At 39.3% G+C, this 24365-nt stretch overlaps 1 protein-coding gene across 2 annotated transcripts in view; it reads left to right on the forward strand.

Annotated features, from left to right (window-relative positions):
• Positions 1-24365, forward strand: part of NALCN (sodium leak channel, non-selective) — a 237133-nt gene that overhangs the window by 3921 nt on the left and 208847 nt on the right. For both annotated transcript variants that reach the window (XM_087726865.1, XM_087726866.1), the window contains exons 2-3: positions 13957-14103; positions 16049-16231. In XM_087726865.1, the coding sequence (XP_087582991.1) occupies positions 13996-14103; positions 16049-16231 (291 nt within the window). In that variant the 5' untranslated portion in view covers positions 13957-13995. The remainder of the gene's footprint in view (positions 1-13956; positions 14104-16048; positions 16232-24365) is intronic.

The raw sequence follows: 24365 nt of genomic DNA on the forward strand, positions 1-24365 counted from the left end.
GCATGCCATACCCATAATGCAATGCCATCCCCCCGTGCATGCACACTCCCCCCCCATTAAGAGGGCAACGCCTCGCATGCCCTCAAAAATGGCTGCTCGTGCTATAGGTTCGCCATCACGGCTCTGTACCAGAAAAATTGTTGTCTAATCTCTTGTTTAAAAACTCCAGTGTCCTGGAGACAAGTTGTTCCACTGATTAATTGTTGTAACTATCAGGGAATTTCTCCTTATTTCTAGGTTCTCTCCTTGATTAGTTTCCATCTATTGCTTCTTGTCCTGCCTTCTGGTGCTTTGGAGAATAGAGTTGACCTCCTCTTCTTTATGGAAGTCCCTCAAATATTGGGACACTGCTATCATGTCACCCCTAGTCCTTCCTTTCACTAAACTAGACATACCCAATTCCAGCAACTGTTTTTTATGTTTTAGCCTCCAGTCGCCTAATCATCTTTGTTGCTCTTCTCTGCACTCTTTCTAGAGTGTGATCTTTCTAACATCCAAACATCAAAAACTGGATACAGTATTCCAAGTGTGGTCTTACCAAGGTATTATGAAGTGGTGTTGAATGGAAATTAGATGCAAATGCTCAATCAATGTTGATAGAGAGTCATGCTCTCTAACAGGGCATCATAGGGCTTGGTATTCTCTCCGCTCTTTAATATCTACATTAGGGGTGTCGAACTCAATTTCATTGAGGGCCACATAAGGGCTGTGGTTGACCTCGGATGGCTGAGCAGATGTGGCCTACTGGGTGGGCATGGCCAGCTTGATGCCATTCACTAGGCATGGCTGACTGGGTGATGTGGTGAGCTGGGTGGGCATATGCCAGCTTGATGCCACTCCCCAAACTGCCGGCATGTTTCCTCTTTGCATTGGGTAGACCAGGCTGAAGCGACGTGGTAGTGATGGGAGTAAACCAGGCCAAAGTGAATGCAGGCTGGCTCCTTACATTTTTTAGGATGACCCTACGGGCCAGATCTGACAACATCATGGACCGGATCCAGTCCGCGGGCCATGAATTTGACACCGTTGATCTACATGAAGCCACTGGATGAAATCATTCATCACTATGGGTTGAAATATTATTAATATGCTGATGATATTCAATTTTACATCTTCATGTCTGGTGACTAAGTGATGCTGTCGCTACTCTTTCAGGAGGTCTGGAGGCTGTAGGAACCTGGATGGGGACAGTGGACTACCACTAAACCCTAGCAGGACTGAGTAGCTTTGGCTGCATGGAACATCGCGATCTGGGTCTTTGACATCTTTAGTTCTGGATGGGGTTGCACTACCTCATTCAGACCCAGTTTGCAACTTAGGGGTTCTCTGGACTCCAGGCTACTGCTTGAAGACCAAGTGGCAGTCGTGACTAGGAGAGCCTTTGCACAACTTTGGTTTATGCACCACACGCGGCCTTTCCTTGATCAGGACTCCCTGCACTTGGTCACTCTTCCCCAAGTCATCTCTTGTCTGGATTATGGCAGTGTGCTTTACCTGGGCTACCCTTGAAATGCTTTGGGAAGTTTCAGCTGGTACAAAGTATCAGCATAAGCAGTGTTTGGGGGGGTGGGGGCTTAGACTTAGAATGACCCATATTACACTATTGCTTTGCAAGCAGCACTGGCTGCCAGTTTGCTTCTGGATGCAGTTTAAGGTGTCGGTTATGACCTTTAAAGCACTCCATAGTCTTTGGTCCAGACAACCTGATGAACCTGGTCATCCTGCTAAGAAAAGCCTGCCCTGCTAGTGCTGAACCAGAGGAGGCTGTTGAAGATCTCTGATTGGCGGGATCCAGGAGAAGAGCCTTCTTTGCTGTAGTTAAAATGTTCTCATTGTTTGGGAGCTTTTGCCAATATACGTAAGTGAAATCTATCTTTTTTATAGTATGCACTTACGCACTTTATAAGTAGTCCTTGACTTATGACCACAGCTGAGCCCAGAATTATGATAATATGATGTTGTGGTCATTAAGTGAGGTGACCACGCAATTTCTGCTCTCCCTGTTGCAGTTGTTATTTAGAATATATGGTGCTTCTAGCAGAGAGGGAGGCTCTGAGCTGATGAACAATCATTGTAAGTCAACGAGATCTGTATTTTGATTCCTGCCTTCAGAGAAGATAGATCTTTAAGTTTTTCAAGGTGACCTTTTGGAAGAATGCTGTCTTGGTCTTCTCAAGACTAAACACTTTTCAGATCCTTTCATCTCTCTTCCTAAAACTTGTTTCTAATCCCTTGCTCATCCTTGCTGTCCTTCTCTTTTTGTCCTAGCTCTGCTTTTCTGAATTCTTAAATTGTAATGCCCGGAACAGAACCTATTGTTCAAGATAAAATATGAACAACGCATAATAAAATGGAGTAATTGTTGCTTGTGTTTTAGAAATTGTAGTTAATGGAGTCTAAAATAGTTTTTGCTTGTTTTGCAGCCACATCACTGCTGACACATGTTCAGTGTGAAATTAATTACTATTCCAAGATCATTTTCACAAGTATTTTTGCCAACCCAAATATCCCATGTTCACATTAAATGGTTGTTTCCTAAGAGCACAACTGTGCATTTCATTGTTGTATTACATATTGATATTTCAGCCCATTTGCCTAACTGTTCAACGTTGTTTTCAATTTTATTTCTGTTTGTAAGGATCATAACTAATCACCCAATATTGTGTTATCTACAAGTTTGACAAATATTTCTTCTTCATTCAAATCAAAAATAAAAATGTTCAATTCAAGACTCTGGAATGAACTTCATGTCTCTCTATTAATATCATCATTCAGTTGATTTTATTTATTTATTTGTCATGTTTATATAGCCCTCCATCTCACAGTCAAGTGACACTGGGTGATGTACAACAAAGTTAAAAACAAAAATTTATTCTTTCAGTACTATTATTAATCCTGCTTTGCTCCTCATTAGTTATAATGCTATCCCATCTCATGGTGTTAGATGAAACCAAGATGTGTCCACAGCATTCTCATTATACTACCATGTTTCCCCCAAAATAAGACAGGGTATTATTTTCTTTTGACCTCCAAAATAAGCACAGCCTTATTTTTAGGGAGGTCTTATTATTTTTGAGGTTCAGGAGGCAGGAAGCTTGGTCACTTCATGGCTGCTGCTGCGTTGTAATATTTTCAGGAGGTCTTATTTTGGGGGGAGGGCTTATTTTCAGGGAAACGGGGGGGGGGGTAAGAAAACTTCAATCAAAAAATTGTGGCAGAAACCTGTAAGTGCTGCTTTTGGCTAAATTATTTTCAAAGTGCTCATAAGATCCATCAGTGTATGACCTGTTTTAGAATCTTCCCATGTGTTCATATCCAGCTGAGGAGGATTGCTGAATCTTCTTCCCCCCTTTTTGAAGATAGGGATATTTGCTTTCCTCCAGTTGTATCGCCCTCTTATCTTTCTGCAGATTTTTCAAAGGTCATAAAGGTTTGGCCAGTACATCAAAAAGGCCATTCAATACACAAAGATGAAGTTCATCTTAAAATTTAAAGTCATTGAACATAAATAGCCGTTTCACTTTTTTTGGTAACTTTTCAGTTTGTTCCTCCATCCGACTGTTTACAATTTCCCAGTAGAAAACATTCCCTCTTGCTGGGGAACGCTGAACCAGAATAGTTTTGAACAGTTCTGTCTTGTTTTTTCTTTGCTTTCCTTTTCTACCTTTTTTACCTTTTCTTTCCTAGTTATCTTTATTGAACAGATCATAGAGAGGTATTTTCTTTCTCTTTATTTTGAAGGTACCAAAGAAGCCATATTTGCTATTTTTAGCCTCTTTCCCCAATTTTAATTGATTCTTACCTTTAAGTTTCCAATGTCCTTCCTTTCTATAATTATTTACTGTCTCTGGGTATTCTTCCTTGGTAAATTGTCCCTTTTCTAGCTTTTATGTTGTACTAGGTTATAATGTTCTGTAATGAAAAAATCTATTATTTTGAAATGTAAGTTTAGCCAAAATGCTATTGCTTATTTGTTATCAAACTGCTTATTCCTTCACATCTTTCCTCTTGTGTCTCTTGGGGTATGCAAATGTTTCAAAATGCAAAATGTTTCAAAATGTAAAATGTTTCAAAATGCAAACTGTTTCAAGCATGAAACACTTGTACCTTGTATGGGTGTGCAAAATGTTTCAAGCATGAAATAGTTCAAAGCTTATAGTTTAGATTTGAAAATAGGCTGCTTTGTGAGCTGTTTTGAGTACCTAGAGCATGAAACAGTGCTGTTTTGAGCTTGAGATACTTCTGAAATGCTCAAAACAGTACATCTCATGGTCCGGGAGTAATTTTTGCATAGTACTTGAAACAGAAAGCTTTGTAAAATGTTATGCTCAAAGCAAATTATATCATTTTGCATGCTTCTTAATGTTAATCGTTAATGTTTCTTACTTATGGAGCGGTGATATAAATACCAATTTCAAATAAATGGATCTATACCATATGTGCCACTTAAAATATTTTTGAGGCATAGGATTCTTCATTTGCTTGAGTCACACAGGCAGTTCACACGAACATTTATAGAGGCCATGATTTATGTTCAGAAAGAGGTCAATGGTAGTCACAGACCTAGATAGGCCAAGAGTGCATGAAGCAGAGTGACACGAAGCATTTATACCAGGAGTGGACAATCTATAACTGCATGTGATTCTATAATTCTCTCAGAACCGTTGCTCATGCCACTAAAATTCAGCAGTAAACCCATTCTGTAATTTTCTTCAAGATACACTATATTGCCAAAAGTATTCGCTCACCTGCCTTTGCTCGCATATGAACTTACTGTAAGTGACATCCCATTCCTAATGCATAAGGTTCAATATGACATCGGCCCACCCTTTGCAGCTATAACAGCTTCAACTCTTCTGGGAAGGCTGTCCACAAGGTTCAGGTGTGTGTTTATGGGAATTTTTGACCATTCTTCCAGAAGCGCATTTGTGAGGTCACACACTGATGTTGGACGAGTTTACATAGCCTACCACTTCGTGGCTGAGTTGCTGTTGTCCAAACACTTCCACGTTCTTATAATACAGCTGACAGTTGACTGTGGAATATTTAGGAGCGAGGAAATTTCACGACTGGATTTGTTGCACAGGCGGCATCCTATCACAGTTCCACGCTGGAATTCACTGAGCTCCTGAGAGGACCCATTTTTCACAAATGTTTGTAAAAACAGTCTGCATACCTAGGTACTTGATTTTATACACCTGTGGCCATGGAAGTGATTGGAACACCTGATTCTGATTATTTGGATGGGTGAGCGAATACTTTTGGCAATATAGTGTAGGTGCATCAAACCTCTGAATGTTTTCACACAGTTATTTAAAAACAATAAACCAAACACCCAAGCCAATATAATTTTAAACCTGACCCAGGTTGATATCATCACATCTGGACACAACCCTGTGGTCCTTTAACAGCAAAATAACGATTCTTTAATAGTGCAGTTGCTTATGGCCCAATCTTGACCAAAGACATTTGGGAAATGAATAGTATGAAATAAAAACACTAGATAAAAGTCCCAAATGTGCTTTTTTCAACTGGACTTTCTAGGTTTTCTTTGAAGACATTTCGCTCCTCATCCAAGAAGCTTCTTCATCTCTTCAGGTATGAAAAAGGCACCTTTGGGACAACCCTGACCTGGATGACTCAGAATATCCATAGACACTAGATGAAAGCTTATAATAATTAAATTGAATCGTATTCTGTGAATTTCTGAAGTGGGCTCAGGTATCTAGTAGCCACAACTGGTCTTTTACCAATGCAAATGATCATTAAGAAATTCACAGCTATTTCATATTTGATGATGAGTTACCCATGAGAGAGTATGGATGGAGATACTGGACTAGGACCTGGGATTTCTAGACCTAATGGCACATTCTGGTGAGGATGGGTTCCTACAACATTATACTGGGAAATGCATATTTATCTTCATTCATGATTTCCAGCTGGGCCCATGCATTGGCAGCCTCTTTGAGGCAGAAGGTGCAGTGGTGGGTTGCAGGTGGTATGGCCCAGTGCGGGCGTACGGTTGCCTGCCTGGAGTATTGGGTACCGTTCCGGTATGGTGCTCCGGTGGGCCCTCTGGAGCTCACTGCTTGCCCGAGCTCCTTACCTGTATTTGAGCTCTTCAGCGCTTCCGTGCATGGAACGCATGATGCCTGCACGATGCTCTGCCGAGCAGCTGGAGTGTCGTGGAGGCTCACGGAGGTGTTGCAAGAGGTAAGGACGCATGTGTGTGCTGCGCAGTCCCCATTCCAACAGTACTGGTTGCAACGGAATCTGGAACCCACTACTGGGAAGGTGGTATATTCAGCTGTTGAAAAATTAGTTGCAGTTGCAGTCTTTGTGGATACCATCTGCTGGTTTTCTGCCTATTTGTCCTATGACATAATTTCACGGTCTTCATTTAAGTTTGGGTAAAATATTTTATATAGAATTTGTTGGTTTCTCTGCTTCAGTTGTTCCCTCTTTTAGTTAGTTATCCAATAGAATCTCTCTGGAGATAAAATGATGACAGATCTACACAAAAGCCATCTTGAATTCCAAGGATACATCAGTGATGAATATTTTTAAATATGTTACCTTTTTATTTAGATATTATATATATTGTATGTTTTATTTATGTAGAAATAAAGCACACTGAATGTGTGAACTAGTAGTTCTGAAGTGATCAGTCAATAAAAAATTTAATACATGTTTTCTCACCGACTTTTAATTCAAATGGAATATTTATCTATTGGGATAGTGCTTATTTTATTTATTTATTTAATTATTTATTTATATCCCACCTTTACTCTTTTTTAATAAATCAAGGATATCTAAGACTCCTTTTTCCTCCTGTTTTCCCCACAAGGACAACTCTGCAAAGTGGGTAGGGCTAAGGAGAGAATGACTGACCCAAAGTCACCCAGACTAAGCCTTTTTTTGAGCTGTGTCATTGAACCCATATTGTAGGACAAAGCTGAATTTTTTAAAAAAAAGTTCAGGGATTGTCAACAAGTTGTTGAAATGGTTTATTAAAAATAGCAATAGCAATTAGACTTATATACCGCTTAGACTTATATACCGCTTCAGAGGGCTTTCAGCCCTCTCTAAGCGGTTTACCGAGTCAGCATATTGCCCCCAACAACAATCCAGATCCTCATTTTACCTACCTCGGAAGGATGGAAGGCTGAGTCAACCCTGAGCCGGTGAGATTTGAACAGCCGAACTGCAGAACTGCAGTCAGCTGAAGTAGCCTGCAGTGCTGCATTTAACCACTGCGCCACCTAGCCGAGTTAAATTGCAGAAATTCTTTAAGTATGTCAAAACATGATGAAATTCATGAGACATAATAGTGTACATGGTATATCCCAGTGATGGTGAACCTTTTATCCACCGAGTGCCCAATCTGCACACACATGCCCAAATGGAAAGGTGTGGATGTGCACATGTACAAACATGCACATAGCAGTAGACATACACACATGCATGGACATGCATGCATGTGCAGCAGAGACCCGAAAACCAGCTGGCCGGCAGGAGGCAGGGCATCCCAACACGGGCAGTGCAGCAAGAGGTAACATCTTTATCTTTCATGAGCTTCTGTATCGTCGCTTGCAGGGAAACTGAAGGTCATAAAAGAAACGTGACAGAGATCTGACCTGGGGCGATGGCATGCATGCCAGCAGAGGGCTCTGCATGCCATCATGGGTATATCCCATGTTTTTAGAAAAGAGTCAACATATCTTAGACATAAGATCAGTTTTCAGAATTATAGTTCTATTATTTAGTGTATTAACATTGCATAGTTCAGATATCCATGTCATCTTGTTAATATTTTGAGTATGCTGGAAAAGGAATTGAATTAGGCTCCTGTATGGCTCTTCCTTCTACTCTCACTGGATTGAAATGAGATTTAAGATCACAAAGACCAAAAGCAGAACATGCCCTTTCAGTGTAATTATCTTTGATTCATTCATTATCCTAATTGCCAAGTTCCGAATTCTTCAATCACTAAACAGTGTTATTCAGACATTTCTCATTATCAAAAGTATATCAAGATATGTATCATTTCTGTTGTTTCTTTTTTTCTCTCCCCTCTGCATTCGAAATTATACTGTTGCTTCCATGGAAACTGAACATTGGAAATTGTGCGCCATGCTTGTTCTTGTGAAGTCAGGGAGCTCCATATATTTTCACAAAATCCGGAAACCATCTGAATGTGGTTTTCCGAGAGGAAACTTCTTCCTGATTTCTTTAAGACAGTGAGATTTTTGCAAATGCGAGTTTAGAAATAGACATCTTCTTGTTTTAAAAAAGGATATAATCTAGAAAAATTACCCAGGACTTTGCTATAAACTCATACTCAGGGTTGGGCTTCAAAAATTTTAGCAAGGGGTTCTCTGCATGGTTGCTAGGTGGACCTGGCCTAGTTGGCCTCCAGCACCATGGCCAGGGTGTGTGTGGATTTTTGCCACACACACCCTGGCTCCAGATGCTTTTCTTGAGCCTCCGGGAGAGCGAAAACGGCTACCCCAGGCTCCAGAGGCCCTCTGGAGGCTGGAAATGGGCCCGTTTCCAATCTTCATAAACTTCCAGTAGGACCTTTTTTCACCCTCCCTGATCCTTTGCGCACACCCCGCGCTTACCTGCATCCAAAACAGGCTGTGTGGGGACTCCTGGAAAGGGCAGGGTGGGGTGGGCAGGTCCAGCCAGGAGTGGGATTTGGGGGTTCTCTGGACTGCACAGCATCTTAGCAAAAAGATTCTGCTGAACCCCTGCGAATGGCCAGCAGCCCATCCCTGCTCATACTGATAGTGAATCAATATGTAGTTTGTGAGTTTCATAACTTTTCTTAGATGTAGATTTTTATTCTGTATACTTTTTAACGACTGTACACCCCACCACCACCTTCCTTAGGCTGCCTTTGACTATAATAAGAAATTGATTTGTTTTGACTATTACAGTGGCTTTCAAACAATTTCATGCTACAGAATCTGTTTGTTTAAAACAAACAAAACAAAAATCTTGGAAGCCTTGATTAATGGGGCAAGGCTTCTAAATGTTAGCTGAAAAACTCTGCACTTTCCATTGTACTTAATAAAAATTCCAATAGAAGTCCCTTTCTTGCCCTTGATAATATTTTTTTTTTAACTTGGAAATGGTGCTACATGACTTCTCCAGATTTTTCACTACTATACAACAATAAGGGCAGTATTAAATTTGCCTACGTGTAAATTTGTCTATTCGTGTCTTTGTTCTGCTACTTCTTCTGCCTAGTTTTTCTACTCAGTGGCTTTCACAATCTTTGCGTTGTATGTTATATATGATTCTTGTTCTTTTTTTAGTTGTGTCTCTGGATTTGTTTAAGATGGCATTTTGTTGGTTTAATGGCTGCTGTCGTGCCTGGTGGTTGATGTAATATGCTGGTGGTTTCCAAGACATTTTAATGTACTGGGAAATTATTTTTTCCATTGTTGTGGTAGTTATATTCTATATGGCTGCATGGAATGGGAACTTTATGAAGTTCCATGGCCATCTGATGCATTAAAAGGTGCTGTGAAGGTAATCTGCGTCTGCTCTCTAGAGTTCTGGGTGTTGGAAAAATAGTGAGGTTAATTTCCAGTTTAAGTTCTACTCTGCGAATTGCTAGTCTATCCACATATTTAGATCAGAATAAGTCACCCAGCTGTTTTTATGACTAAAGCAAGAGTTGAACTCATGACCTCTTGGTTTCTGGCTTGGTGCCTTAACCACTTGCCCTCCCACTCCAAATCTCAATAGCTAGACCTGTAACATTGTTAATCTCTAATAAACTATCATCAAGCTCATTGGTCAAAATAAGCTATTAGAATCTGTTTTGTTTACCTTATTTACCCAGATTGTATATATTAACATTCAGTTCTTGAATATTATGACATAATACACAAAGAAGGCCGTAGCCTTCACTTGCCTATCATTGCTATTATGAGTTTCACAAAGTTTTCAGAAGTTGTGGGTTTATGGAAAGCTGTAATTTTTTGGAAAAGCTGAAGATAATATTTCGGGGTTTTATCTGTAATGGTAGCTGTATCTGAATAACATATTGTGATAGTCTATTTGATTTACAGAACAAGATATGTTGGTACTGAAACCTTTTTTAATATTCATTTGCAGTTATCATGTAAGGATGGGGCAGGGATGGGTTCCTGCCAGTTCTAACCTCTTCTATAGTTCCACAAATCTACAGTTCCACAAATCTACAGTTCCACAAATCTACAGTGCCGTTTAGAACAGGTTCCAGCTCCCTCCCCCCGCCCATCCACCCGTCATCAAGATGAAGAGTGAGAGGAGGAATTCTGGGAATTGACAAGTCTTAAAGGTGTCAAGTTTGAACACCCCTGGGTTTTTTTTCCCCTAAAGGGTTACGGGTGCAAGTGTCTTGTAACTTGATAGCTTTAATATTTGCAGACTTCAATGCCAGAGTTCCTGAGCCAACAAGACTGGAGGAGGAATTCTGGGAGTTGAAATCCACAAGTCTTAAAGCTTTCAAGTTTGAACACCCCTGGGTTTTTTTCCCCCAAAGGGTTAGGGGTGCAAGGGTCTTGTAACTTGACAGCTTTAAGACTTGCATGCTTCAAATGCCAGAGTTTCTGAGCCAACATTTTGGTTGCTAAGCAAGAGCGTTGTTAAGTGAGTTTCACCACATTTTACAAGTTGGCCATGCCCACCCTGTCACATGGCTTGCAAGCAACTCCCACCCAGTCACATGGTTGGCAAGCCATTTCCACAAAGCAGGCCACACCTACAGAAGAGATTCTAATAAAATTTGAAACCCACCACGGGGATGGGGAAAGCATATGTTTATGTGCGCATATATGTATCTCACACATATTCAGAGAGCACGAGACAGAGACTGATCAATAATTTTATCACACAGCCTAATACCGTGATGGTGAACCTATGGCACACGTGCCCAAAGTGGCACACGAAGCCATGTCTCCCGGCACGCATAGCCTTGCCTGTTTGTCTTCCTGGTTTCTGGCATGCATGCATGCATGATGATCAGCTGTCCTTCACGTGCACAGCAGTGTTGAAAACTGGTTTGTGCATGCACATCGGCCAACTGATTATCAGTGCGCATGCATGCCAGAACCCATAAGTTCGGCTTTTCTGGAGCGTGGTCCCTTCATGTGCACGGCAGTGCCAAAAACAGTCCTGGGCATGCGTGCCAGCTAGCTGATCGTTGGGCACATATGCATGTTAGAAACCAAAAGTTCAGCTTTTCCAAAGCGTGGTGCTGATGAGCATGTGCGCGAGACGTTTTCATGCAAACTTTTTGGTACTCGGTGCCGAAAAGGTTCAGCATCACTGGCCTAATACATGACTTCCTGTTGTGTCCTATTAAGTAAACAGTCAGGTTTGCTGCCATGTATTGTAGGAATTCTGACTTATATTCCCACAAGTAGCATCAAATACATCCGAGAAAGCAGAGCTGATTAACTCATTCTTTGCATCAGTCTTCATGTAAAAAGAAACTATAGCCCAAAAACATAACCGTAAAAGACAGACTAGAAATAAAAATTAAACTAAGCAAGAAAATGGTAAGAAAACACCTGTCTGATCTTGAGGAGTTCAAATCACCAGAACCTGATGAATTACATGATCATTCCAGAGTTCTGAAGGAGCTGGCAGATGTTTTCTCATAATCATTAAACTGTATCTTTCAAGGATCCTGGCACACGGGGGAACTATCTGAGGTTTGGAAAAGAGCTAATGTGATTCCCATCTTCAAAAAAAAGGGGGAAAAATAGATCCAGGACATTACAAACCATCAACCTAATCATTATTTAATGAGTTAAATAATTCTTCTTTGACTAGTATTTCTTTAATAGGTTGAATTTATAATTTCCAGAATTCACAACTATCACAGGTAGAAATTCTGAGAGCGCCAAGAGCCAACTATTTTCAAAGATAGCTAAATTGAGAAGTTTGCAGGACAATGTAAAATGTGGTATATGTTTATGTTTATACGCATAAATGTTATGTAGGACCAATATTTTTAAAATAAAAAACACGTATGCTTGTTTAAGACAGTTTTAAAACTCATTTCAGATTTTAAGCACTCATAAATTTAAAATTAAAGTAAAATTTTATGTTAGTTTTTGGACCTAGTTTCTAGTTTCATAAACTTTGGCGGAGAATGCGTAATAGTACCTCATGTTCTTTTCTTGCCTCTTCTCTCCCTCATTTTGAGTGTACATCATAATTTAATATGATTATGTCCAAAATGGGATTTGCAGTTTAATGTGGAATTTACTAACCATAATTCTACCTGTCAGAAAGAAGTTGGTTTAAAATTGTCATCGGTCAATTATCCTACAGTTTTCCAGTTTTAAATGAAAGAAATGAAGGTATGGGAAGAAGCAATTTTGAAAGCTGTTTACACATTTTAGACTGTCAAATCTATAGAAAAAGACTGAGTTCCTACTAGTTCCTTCTTCATATTAGCATAGTATCAGAACTGGTATTCTACCAGCTTGGACCAGTTCGCCCAAACCGGTAGCGGAAATCGCAGATGGCCCCGCCTACCCGCCCCTGCTCTATGGCATCCCATTTTGGCCCTTTTTTCCACCAAAAGGGTATGCGTGCACACACGGTCACATTTGTGAACTAGTAGGGACAGTAAGTAAATACTACCCCATGGCATGGTTTAGTTTAATTAGCATTATGTATGCTAATACATACACAAGACATATTCATCACAGTTATTTGGAAGTATTTTTGTTATTTTTTCTAATTTCACACATTCATTCCTATAATATGGTAAAACTGCTTTTACAAATCTACCTATTCCTGCTAATCCAAACCTTTTGGTATTTCCGTTCTCCTGATCACATCAGCAGAATTAATATTAGACTTCCTGTCAGCCAGTTCAGTTCAGCTTATATCCAGGTGTTTTATATTGAAAACTGCTGTAACATATGAATACATGGTTTTGCATTTTTCAACACAGCACTATTTATTTTTGCTAAAGGGTAAAATGCTTTTCATTCAATAATTTTTTTCGCACGCAGGTGATAATATAAATCATGGTTTGTGTAATAGCTAAAATCTGCTCAGAAGCAGTCAACTATAGCAAAGAGAATTACTTTTAATGTTTTTGTACAATGAATTTTATATACTAGCAGCACAAGATCTTACTCAAATCTATAATCCCGCTTTCCTTCAGCTTTTCAAATAAGCTACAATAATGAATAGTAAATGTTAAAGCAATTATTAATAACATTGTACAATGACATGGCTGAGATGTGAAGAAAGCATCTTGAAACTTCAGTTATCTTCTATCATAGCACTCTGCTGCATATCTTTAACATATCTGCCACTTAATTTGGTAGTGGTGGCAAACACTCAATGGTCACTTTTGGTAATCAAATGGATAGCAAAACACAGAAATATTTCGATTGTAGGTGTGTCTATGTGTAAATGTCTATTTTAAACATGCATCCATACAAATATAGTTTTTTAAAGTTCTGTACCAAATCCAAATGGAAACCATTATTGGAAAACAATAAATGATTTCCTTAGCATGTTGTTCATACTTAGGCTCAACAACAATTCTTTGTTTCTTCCCAAGTAATCTAGGATTTGTAAACTAAGAATTTAGATTTCTTAAAAGGAGCGACATGCAAACATCTAGTAACAAATTATTCCTACCTAATTTTTTTTTAGTTAGCGCGAAGAACGAAATAAGAGTTTCTAATCCATAATATGACAGAATGAATCAGTACCAAATGATGACTAAATGAAGAAAAAAAGACGGGGATAATGTAAAGTAAATTGGCTGCCATGTACATGCCTAATCTAGTAAAGTCAAATCTGTAATGGCCTTGTTTCTGTGTTTATTTTCATAATTTAAACAACAGGGATCTGGACGAATGTCATAATCTTTAATCTTGTCAAGCAGATTGCAGCATGATTTTCCTGCTTTTCTTTTTTTAGGACATTTCACAGTTTTATATAAACAAAGCTAATTTCAGTATGCTGAAAAGGAAACAAAGTTCTAGGGTAGAAGCCCAGCCTGTAACAGATTTTGGTCCTGATGAATCCTTATCAGACAACGCGGATATCCTGTGGGTTAACAAACCAGTAAGTAGGAAATACTGCCTTAACTTTCTTACCTTTGTATGTAATTAAGTGTTGTTAAGTTCCATTGATGTTTTCTGCAATCAATGCAAATTATGTACTTAAATTTCTCTCAATAGGTAAACAAATGTATGTGCTTACATATCTGTTATTTGAATTCAGTGGATTTTGAAAAGATACTTTGTTATTGGGAATATCTAAATAACAGTTTCTAATTCATAATATGACCGAATGAATCAATAGTAAATGATGACTAAATGAAGAAAGAGATGTATAATGCAGTTGCATTAATACACACACACACACACAGACACACACACACACACACACATTCATACATTTAGAGGGGTGGGCTGCTGTGGGTTTGCACGGGAGAACATCTAGCTAAGAATCTGCCCGTAAATCCCACCCCTGGCTGGCCCCGTCCACCCTGCCCCACCCCTCCCAGGAGTGCTCACATGGCCCTTTTGGGATGCCAGGTAAGTACAGCCCACACAGAGGCTCAGGGAGGGTGCAAAACAGGCCTTCTGGAAGTTCCGGAGTACCTCCACACCCTGGGGGAGGCCATTTTCACCCTACCAGAGGAAGGAAAGCCTCCGGAGCCTCAAGGGAGGGTGAAAACGCCTAGTCAACTGCAGGAGGTTGACTAGGCCACACCCATATGGCCATGCCCACCCAGCAACCAGGCAGAGAACCCATTGCTAAAATTTTTGAAGCCCACAACTGCATACATACTGTGTATGTATGTATATATATATATTATCTCACAGAATCTTAAATATATATACACACATTCATATGTGATATATGATATCAGTTTCTTCTCTTAGAACTGCTGTTTATCTAAGGAAATTAATATATAAAAAGAATTGAAGAAGAAGATTTAGGGATTGAAAAGACCCACTTTAAGCCTTATCTTTGCACACCTCTGAACAAGGCCTTCGTAAATTTTACTATTTACTATTTATTTTATTTTTTAATCCCTTTCCTTTTTTAATACTTTGCATAAATCCAGTCTAACATGACAAAAGTATTCTGTTAAATTTAAAAAAATAATCTGAAAACAATTCTGAGTTCTGAGGAGTATTGAAGCATTCTATTAAAACAGAAGTGGAACAGAAGTGTCACATTCCGTTAAGAAAAGGGAAAATCAAGTATACAAGCTCATAATGAAATTCACTACTGACAATAATGAAGCCAACAGGAAACATGGAAATATTCTAGCTCCATGCTACATACACCATCTTTAAAAGGGCTGTTTTAAAAAGAATATCAAATAATACAACTGTTCAAAAAGAGGAAAAACACAATTAAATTGTTAAAAAAAAACATTTGCATTTTTATTGGAGGACCCAAAATTTCCTGCTTGGACTGAGAACCATGAGACTGGACAAGCAGGCAGCAATTTCAAAACTTTAAACAAATGAAAAATGGAATGAAATCCTGATTGTCCTAAACCACTGCAATGCAAATTATTCTAAATTTTGTGGAGAGGGAAAGGGGAAACTGTCTCATTTACATGGTACCAGAGGTGGTATTCAGCTGGTTTGGACCGGTTTGGGTGAACCGGTAGCGGAAATTTTGAGTATTTTGGAGAACCAGCAAATACCACCTCTGGTTGGCCTCTCGCCCCCATCATTCCCTGTTCTATATTACCTTGTTTTTTAGCTCAGCTGATTCGCATGGCAGAGCTGATTCAGCGCTGACATCAAGGGTGGACTATACATGAATAGTGCTAAAGGACCAATGAGCAAGAGTAATTGTTTTAATTCCTATTACAGTATATGATATAATAGTAGATGTTTTTAGCAGTAGAAGCATTCAATACCTAAACATTTTTTTTTGCATTCAGTATGTTATTTTAAACTGTTAGATGTGAAACAACATTAAAAAGTATACGTAGTTATACGAGTTGATAAAAACTTTATTGCTGTTTTGTATTCCTCAGTGGGTGCATTCTTTACTGCGCATCTGTGCCATTATCAGTGTCATTTCGGTGTGCATGAATACCCCAAAGACCTTTGAGCATTATCCTCCCCTGCAGTATGTGACATTTGCTCTTGATACGTTGCTGATGTTTCTCTACACGGCAGAGATGATAGCAAAAATGCACATCCGTGGCATAGTCAAGGTAAGTCATTTTCAATTTTTTTTAACAGAAACAAAAAAAAAGAGACATGCATATCTTTTATAGTCAGGTTCTGGGCTCATTAACTGAAGTAAACTTTGCTGTGCTCTAAATAAAATCTATAGGGATGCGGTGGTTCATTGGCTAAGACACTGAACTTGTCGATCAGAAGGTCAGCAGTTCGGTGGTTCAAATCCCTAGGGCCGCGTAACGGAGTGAGCTCCTGTTACTTGTCCCAGCTTCTGCAAACCCAGCAGTTCGAAAGCTTGTAAAAATATGCACCACTTTTGGTGGTAAGATAACAAGACGTCTTCTGACAGCGCTGGCTCTTTGGCTTTGAAACAGAGCACTGCCCCCTAGAGTCGGGAACAACTAGCACATATGTTCGAGGGGAACCTTTACCTTTAAATGAAATCTCCAAATCATGTTATGTTCCTCTTCTGAAGCTGTCTATTACATATAATACTCATTGTTTGTAAAATTAGCCTTCGGGACCATCTTATTGATTATGTTTACTTTTTTTTCCTCAAAAGACATTTCTTTCATTACATTGTTTAACCTTTTTTTTACCATGAAGGAGCCTGTATGTGTGTGAAAGGGTACATGAGCATCAACTGTGATCTTGCAAATGGCCAGGCTTTTCATCTCCCAATTCTTCCTCACCGAATCCAAAACTCAAATTTAGCATGGGCTGTTTGCAGATCTTGAATATCAAGATGCCAATTTTTTTGCTTTAGCTACTTGGTAACCAATAGCTGAGCATAATAGTTGGGCAGTCCATGCTTTTCTGCTGTAATTCTAGATAGGCCCTAAATTGGGTGCCTTATTCCTCTACCTCACATTCTGCTGAGTCTGTCCCTGAACAAACTTTCTTTTGTGTTTTTCTTACACTGAAAAGAAATCAGTGATATTCCACTCTACTCTGTTCCGGTCAGCTTTTTGTGAACAAATATTCACGTCTGTTTAAAACAAAAACAAAAAGACCCCCATCAGTAGCTTGAAAGGAAGCTATGCAATGAGGAGGTCAGTTTCTTTAAAAAATAAACAAATAAATGCATTGAAACTCTTAATAAGTTTCTTAGAAACTCTTGTGATTTTAAATGCTGACAAACCAGTAATTTTGTGTTCCAACCTCTTTTTCTCATCACATTATCATGTAGTGACAATGGCAGCCTTGAGCTAGGGGCCAATCAGAAAGACCCACCAGTAACAGTAGGGGCCATCACTTGAATCACAAAGTAACGATACGTTATAGTTTTTGAGATGGCATTTGCTGAGCTAAAATGGATTTCCCTGTTAAGGATAAAATGGCAGTGGTACAAATCTAGATTGTAAATGCCCTACCTGTTATTTGATAGGGCAGGTGAGGTGGGATGTGTTCTTGTTGTGCCAGAGCTGGGACTGTTTGAGAATTTGGAAGACCTCCGTAACAGATGTCTTTAGATGCTCTTTTGCATTATCTGTAATTGTAAAGATACAGCTACATAGTTGATTTTAGCTGATGACATTGGAATCAATATAAGCCTTGAAAAGTTTTAGATATTGCTGTGGAAGTTATAGAAGCCTTGTTAGACTTTAACATGGATAAATACTATTTTTTTTCCTTATCAAACATCTGTGTGCCTCAGATAAAGAAAATCTCTACCCCAAATTTTGCATCAGTAAAAGGTTGATATTCTAGCCCAGTGATGGCGAACATTTTCGGCACTGAGTGCCAGAAAGGGAGTGCATGTCCATGTGCTTGTCTAAGACATGACCCGGAAGTAAAGCTTTCCAGGGGACTTGCGCGCACCGGAAAATGAACTTCTGGTTTCCGGTGCATCCATGCGTGCCGGCCAGCAAGTCTTCCAATTACTGGGTGCATGCATGTGCAACGATCAGCTGGGTGGCACGCATGCTCACGCTGTAAAATGGAAGGCGAGCTCTTCCAGTTTGTGGCACTGCTGCATACACAAAGTTGATCGAAACCCGGAAGAGAAATGGGCAGCGGCGCACAAGCAGACAACATGGCTCACTTCGGGCATGCGTGCCATAGGTTGGCCATCGCGGTTCTAGCTTATGTAAATTATACAAATTTCAGCCATATTTTTTTCCGGAATAAGATGATACTTCTGGTCCTCTTGGGGTGGAATTGCATAAGTTGCGAGTGGTATGAAAATACATTGCAATTGTGATTATCCTATTTAATGAATTCATTGCGATTCAGTCAAGTGAATTCGTTGCTTAGTATTTGAAGTATGTTCTGAACCAACCATAAGGTTTGTGTAACCTCCTTTTTTAACATGACTTTCTTTTTCTTTTTGCTATTGCTGCTGTCACAAAACATTATTGATTTATATCTTGATGCATTGGATTTTTTACACAATTGCTGTCATAGGTTCTCAGCTGTACCAAAAAGTAAAACATAACTATGTCAGTTGGCTTAATCAAGATTACATAGCTATGTATTAGGCCTATCCTATTCTTATCCCATCACAATAAATTCAAATGCAGAAGTAGACTTCTAGGCAGACAAGTGATGTAAATGTTAATGTGCATCTAAATCTATTGCTTGGTTGTGGCCTTCCATAAAGTAGGATGCATATTGAAGCTTTTAGCTATGTACCACTTGGCATCCCAAGCAATAATTCAGCTTTCAGATAAAACTGAGATATAGCTATACATTAGCACAAAAGGGCGATGGGATAAAAATCTCAAGTATCTGGATATTGCTTCTTGTTATAAACATCAGCATGCTTTTGTGGATCTCAAATCAGATGACTTTATAACAATAACTTTTAACAGTCAGAGCTGTAGTATTTTGGGGTTCCAGAAGGAGTTTCCCACCTCTCACAGATGAAAGAAAAATGTGAAGCCGGGCCTTTATCTATGTTTCCTTATGTTTTCATTATGAATATTGGTGCCATTATACAAAAGAACTACGTTGCAATTTGTCAGAGTTTTGGCAGAATGACTATTAATATGAGATAAACCCAGGAGCAAAACACAGCACACAGCACACAGCACATAGCACACAGAGCCTTAACACAATTAACAGTGGTTTATATATACAGAAATATACAAACATATACATGATAGATAAAAATCCCTTACCGCTTAGACCCAAAGGAGCAGGGGTGGGTTCCCGCTTCTGTTACTGCTGGTTCGCTCAAGGACATGCTTCGGGCATGCTATGATGCATGCTATGCACGCATGTGCAGTAGTTAAAAAGTAGAGTCTACGCATGCGCAGAAGCAAAAAAAAACAAGATGGTGCTGCCTATGGTGTCGCCAATAGAACCGGTTCAGGGTGTGTGGCCGGCCAAGTTACTACCTACTCGGCCGAACCGGTCCAAACCAGTAAGAACCCACCTGCAAAGGAGAGAATGAAATACATGATGAGAGAGAGAAACACCCTCTAATAGCCATCTATATAGAGGCTTGTGTGGACCTCCCATCTGAGTCTTAAAGAGGCTATGCCTGTATTGTCAATCATCCTCATTTTATCAGCCTTGCCTTACATTGCATCAGCTTACTGATTACAGCTTACAACCTTTCATCAGCTGGCAGCTATTAAATCCTCAGTACCTGACACAATTAAAAATTATAAATTCAGTGGATAGTATTTTTGTTTCTTTTTCTACTATTTGCTATATTTCTTATTATATCTTTCATATAAAGACATACATGGGAGAAGAGAATGTATATGTTTTATGAGTGTAAGGTACTGAAATACAGTAGTTGTGAGTCACTTTTTTAAAAAAAATTAAGTAAACTGGAGATAAATAAAAGCTTTTATAGGTGGGAGCTTCACTGCTAAGAACCAACAACTCATTTTAACCCATAACATAACTAAAATCATGGGGAAAAATGACTTTGCTTTTTGAGCCCTTTGCATTGCCAAGTTCTTCCCAGCAATATAAAATAAATGAAGAGGCTCACTTAACTTATTGATGGGCATTTAATAATTATAATAAAAATTAAACCAAGCCTTTCACAAAATCTATTGTGGAATTAAAATGAGTAAAAGCTTACATATAAACACTTCACTTTTATTTTTAAGGAGATCCATTTGAGTTTGTCCTTGGACTACCATTGAAAATAGCTCAGCAACATCTGTACGTTACATGTATAAATAGGTTTATATTGTCTTCTTTTATATTGTACCTCCAGAGCATTCTTAGAGTGGGTGTCTCCAAAGTGTGTGTGCGTGCGCGTATGTACACACACACACACACACACACACACACACACACACACACACACCATATATATATATATATATATGTGTGTGTGTGTGTGTGTGTGTGTGTGTGTGTTTTATTTGTGCTGATAAATAAATAAAGGGAGACTAGTATAGATCTATTTCAAGCTATTTAGCTCTCATCAGCTAGCCATACCCTTACTGGGATTCGAACCTGTGCTGTATTGCATCTTAGGCAAATGTCTTAGCCATTATGCTACAGGTCTCCTCCTTATCTAGCTGATGAGAGCTAAATAGCTTGAAATAGATCTATACTAGTCTCACTTTATTTATTTATCAGCACAAATAAAACACAAATATAACAAAGGCAACAGTAAAAATATTGGGTTTATGTCGTGATGGACTCTTGTGACGAGCCGATTGACAGATGATGGAAGCAGTTAGCTTCCTCCCATAATTGGGGCTTACCAGGGGTTGTGACACTATATATATATAGTGCTCAGGGTTAACATGGATAGCTTCTTTTCTCCCATGTGCAATTTCTTGTTTCCCTTTTACTTGTTTTTCACTCACATCTCTTCCTCCCACATGTTAGATATGTAAGATTTTTTTTCCCCCTGTTCTGGTCTTTTCCTTCCCATACTGAATAAACTGGCTAAAATGTATTCAGAATTCAGCTAAGGAATTTGTTTTAAAAGGAAAAGGATCCAGCATGGTCGCAGTTGCCCCAGCTAGGATGGTTCATGATTGGAATTGCAGCCCAACATCTCCAGAAGGTGCCAAGGGGGAAGGATTGCAATTTGGTATACAGGGTGTGCAATTCGGTATACAGGGATGCAGTCGCTCAGTGGCTAAGACGCTGAACTTGTCGATCAGAAGGTTGGCAGTTCAGCAGTTTGATCATTTAATGGAGGGGGATAGATTTTTAACTGTGCATATGGGAGAAGATGTAACGTCTGGGGAACAAAGAATTCCCATTTCTGTTATTAAAGGTCCCCAACTCCGACCCTCACCTCCATTTGTAAAATCACCCATTGATATTTGATAGCAAAATGGCAAAATTTCAGCATTCATTTTTCAGATTATTTGAGTCTTGGGGATGCACTTATAGCCGAAAAGTCATTTTCGTTTGCCTCCTACAGATTTCTTCCCATTTCCACCCTTACATTGAAAGGAGGAAGAATCAACACAACTGTAACACCAAAAACCATTCTTCAGTCAGGTTGCAGTTTCATAAATTCAGGGTTTTGGAGGGAGCTATAGGACACCCTGCTATAGAATGATATGGTTGGTACTTAGCCCTTCATCAATCAAGCCTTTAATATGTGCATTACCATTAGGACTTACTGGTTCCTGGGCTATCCTGCCATCTCTAGGACAGGGGTCTGCAACCCATGGCTCTGGAGCCACATGTGGCTCTTTCATCCCTCTGCTGCAGCTCCCTGTCGCTCAAAATATGCATCACACACGATTTATTGAGGTTTTCAATGCATCTTTTTTTTCAGAGTTCAAAATGTTTTTGTTGCATGCAGAAATAAAAAAAAATGTTTTCTCTGTGGCAGTTCATTGATTTCATAAATCCAACAATCCAAGTGTGTGTGTGTGTGTGTGTGTCTTTGTCTGTGTCTGTGTCTGTGTCTGTCTGTCTGTCTGTCTGTCTGTCTGTATGTATGTATGTATGTATGTATAACACAACTGCCTAATATGTAATACAGCACAGGTTCAAATCCCAGTAAGGGTATGGCTAGCTGATGAGAGCTAAATAGCTTGAAATAGATCTATACTAGTCTCTCTTTATTTATTTATCAGCACAAATGCAATATATATATATATACACACATACATACATACATACATATATATCACATAAAGGTTGAAAAAATAATATATGCAGTGCTATCTTCATTTTAGATATCAAAAGGGTTTTGTGGCTTCAGGTGTTTTCTTTTCTGTGGGAGACGGGTCCAAATGGCTCTTTGAGTGTTTAAGGTTGCCCTAGGACCATAAGAACTCAGAGCTTATTTGTAAGTTGGTCTGATTGTCTGGGAGAACTTCATTTGGCTATGGAAAAACCGACAACCTAGTCTAACCTAGTATAGGAATTATTTGAGAGACCGCCTCCTGCCAATTACCTCCCTGCGTCCCATCAGATCGCACAGAGTAGGCCTCCTCCGAATTCCATCCGCCAGTCAGTGCCGACTGGCGACTACGCGGAGGAGAGCCTTCTCAGTTGCAGCTCTGACACTGTGGAACAACCTCCCCGTGGAGATCCGTACCCTCACCACAGTCCAGGCCTTCCGCACAGCCCTCAAGATCTGGCTATCCCGTCAGGCCTGGGGATAGGATTACTCTCACCCCGCCCGAATGTTGAGTGAATGTTGTGTTTTTATGGATAATTTTCTTTTATTCACGATTTTTTCTTTTTAAGTCTTGTCTTGCACTCCCTTCCCTCATTGTTGTAAGCCGCCCTGAGTCCCCTCAGGGAAAAGGGCGGCATATAAATCCCCAATAAAAAATCCTAAATGCAGACATACAGAGAGGAAAGGGTAGGGCAGGGTAGAATTCTGTTTTGCTTTGCAGGAAAACCCTGGCAAACACACAGGCCTTTCTTTATGTTTTCAACATCTGTATTGCATTTTCAGATTTAGGCAAGCTGCCTGAGGCTGCCTGAGGATAAAAATGGGGAAGTCAGGGCAGGCAAGAGGGGCAATCCCATGAATACTCCCTCCTTTGCAGGAAAAGAAAACCAAACAAAAAATGCATCCATTTTTATAGGAATCTGTACAGACACTTGAATCCTCTGTGAATTCCAGAAATCACACAGCAAAGGCTAACTGGTAAAGAGTGTTAATAACCTTGGACAGCTTCCATTCCTATAGCTAGTGTTGGCACTTCTGTTCTGACTCAGATGCCCGACAGCTCTTCCAGTTGAGTCTATTTCCCCTCCCCTTTCCTCTCTGTCTTATTCCAATTCCACTTGCAAAAATGGTCTCCCTTTTGCTATTTACTTAATGCTTCCCCCCTCCCCCCTCTCTCAGCTACATAGGTACTAAGGAAGGCCAAGATGTCAAAGACTATATGAAATCATTGCAGAGACTGGCAGGGGGGGGGGGAGATGAAGCAAGCTTAAAATAGCATTAAATCTGGCCATAAGTAGCTACATATTAAGGAATAAAGTGTCCTAAGCACTTCACAACCTGGAAATATTCTCTCTTCCTTTGCTATGCCCAAGGGAAGATTATTCAGTTTAACCATCTGTTAAAAACAAATTCTTTCAGAATAAGAACATACTTTCCCTCCCACTGGCTTATTTGCTTAAAGATGCCAACATGGTTGGTTCAACTGCAACATTGTTTCTTTTCTATTTCTTTCCATTTAAGAAAAAGAGCGTGATATTTAATAAATAAAAAAAAGGCGTGCATATAAATGGTTGCTGAAAAATACAGTTTGGTCAAATTTGGTTTGCGGAAATGTAAGTTTTCTTCTGCGCTTGTTAAAAAAACTCCTTGTAAATTTGTAAAGGTATAATACAGTAGCTGTATATTGTTTGTATTACTGATCCATTAAGCAGGTTAATTAGTTATGTACTTACATACTGTATGTAACTTTTTACCAGGTATAAAGAACTCTAAATTAGAATATACACTATAAAAATCAACAGTCCAAAACAAATAGTAATCATAATATAATCTCAACATAATAATCTAACAAAGACTAACTCTCTCCAAAGTTGAAAGTTTCTGAATTATCAGTCATTCTCTCTTGCTACAGATGAAACTGAGCATGTTTCTTCCCAACCAAGTGCTACAATGAAGGTTTCCACCCCAGATTTACCTGGGGTAAATATGAATAATTGAGTCTAATTTGCTATCATCCTTATCCACTTAGCTCTCAGAGTGGTATTTCGATAGATAGATAGATAGATAGATAGATAGATAGATAGATAGATAGATAG

Source organism: Thamnophis sirtalis, unplaced genomic scaffold (assembly GCF_051295495.1).
Source record: "Thamnophis sirtalis isolate CommonGarterSnake01/CBP01778 unplaced genomic scaffold, rThaSir2_p1.2 scaffold_12, whole genome shotgun sequence".
NCBI lineage: Eukaryota > Metazoa > Chordata > Lepidosauria > Squamata > Natricidae > Thamnophis > Thamnophis sirtalis.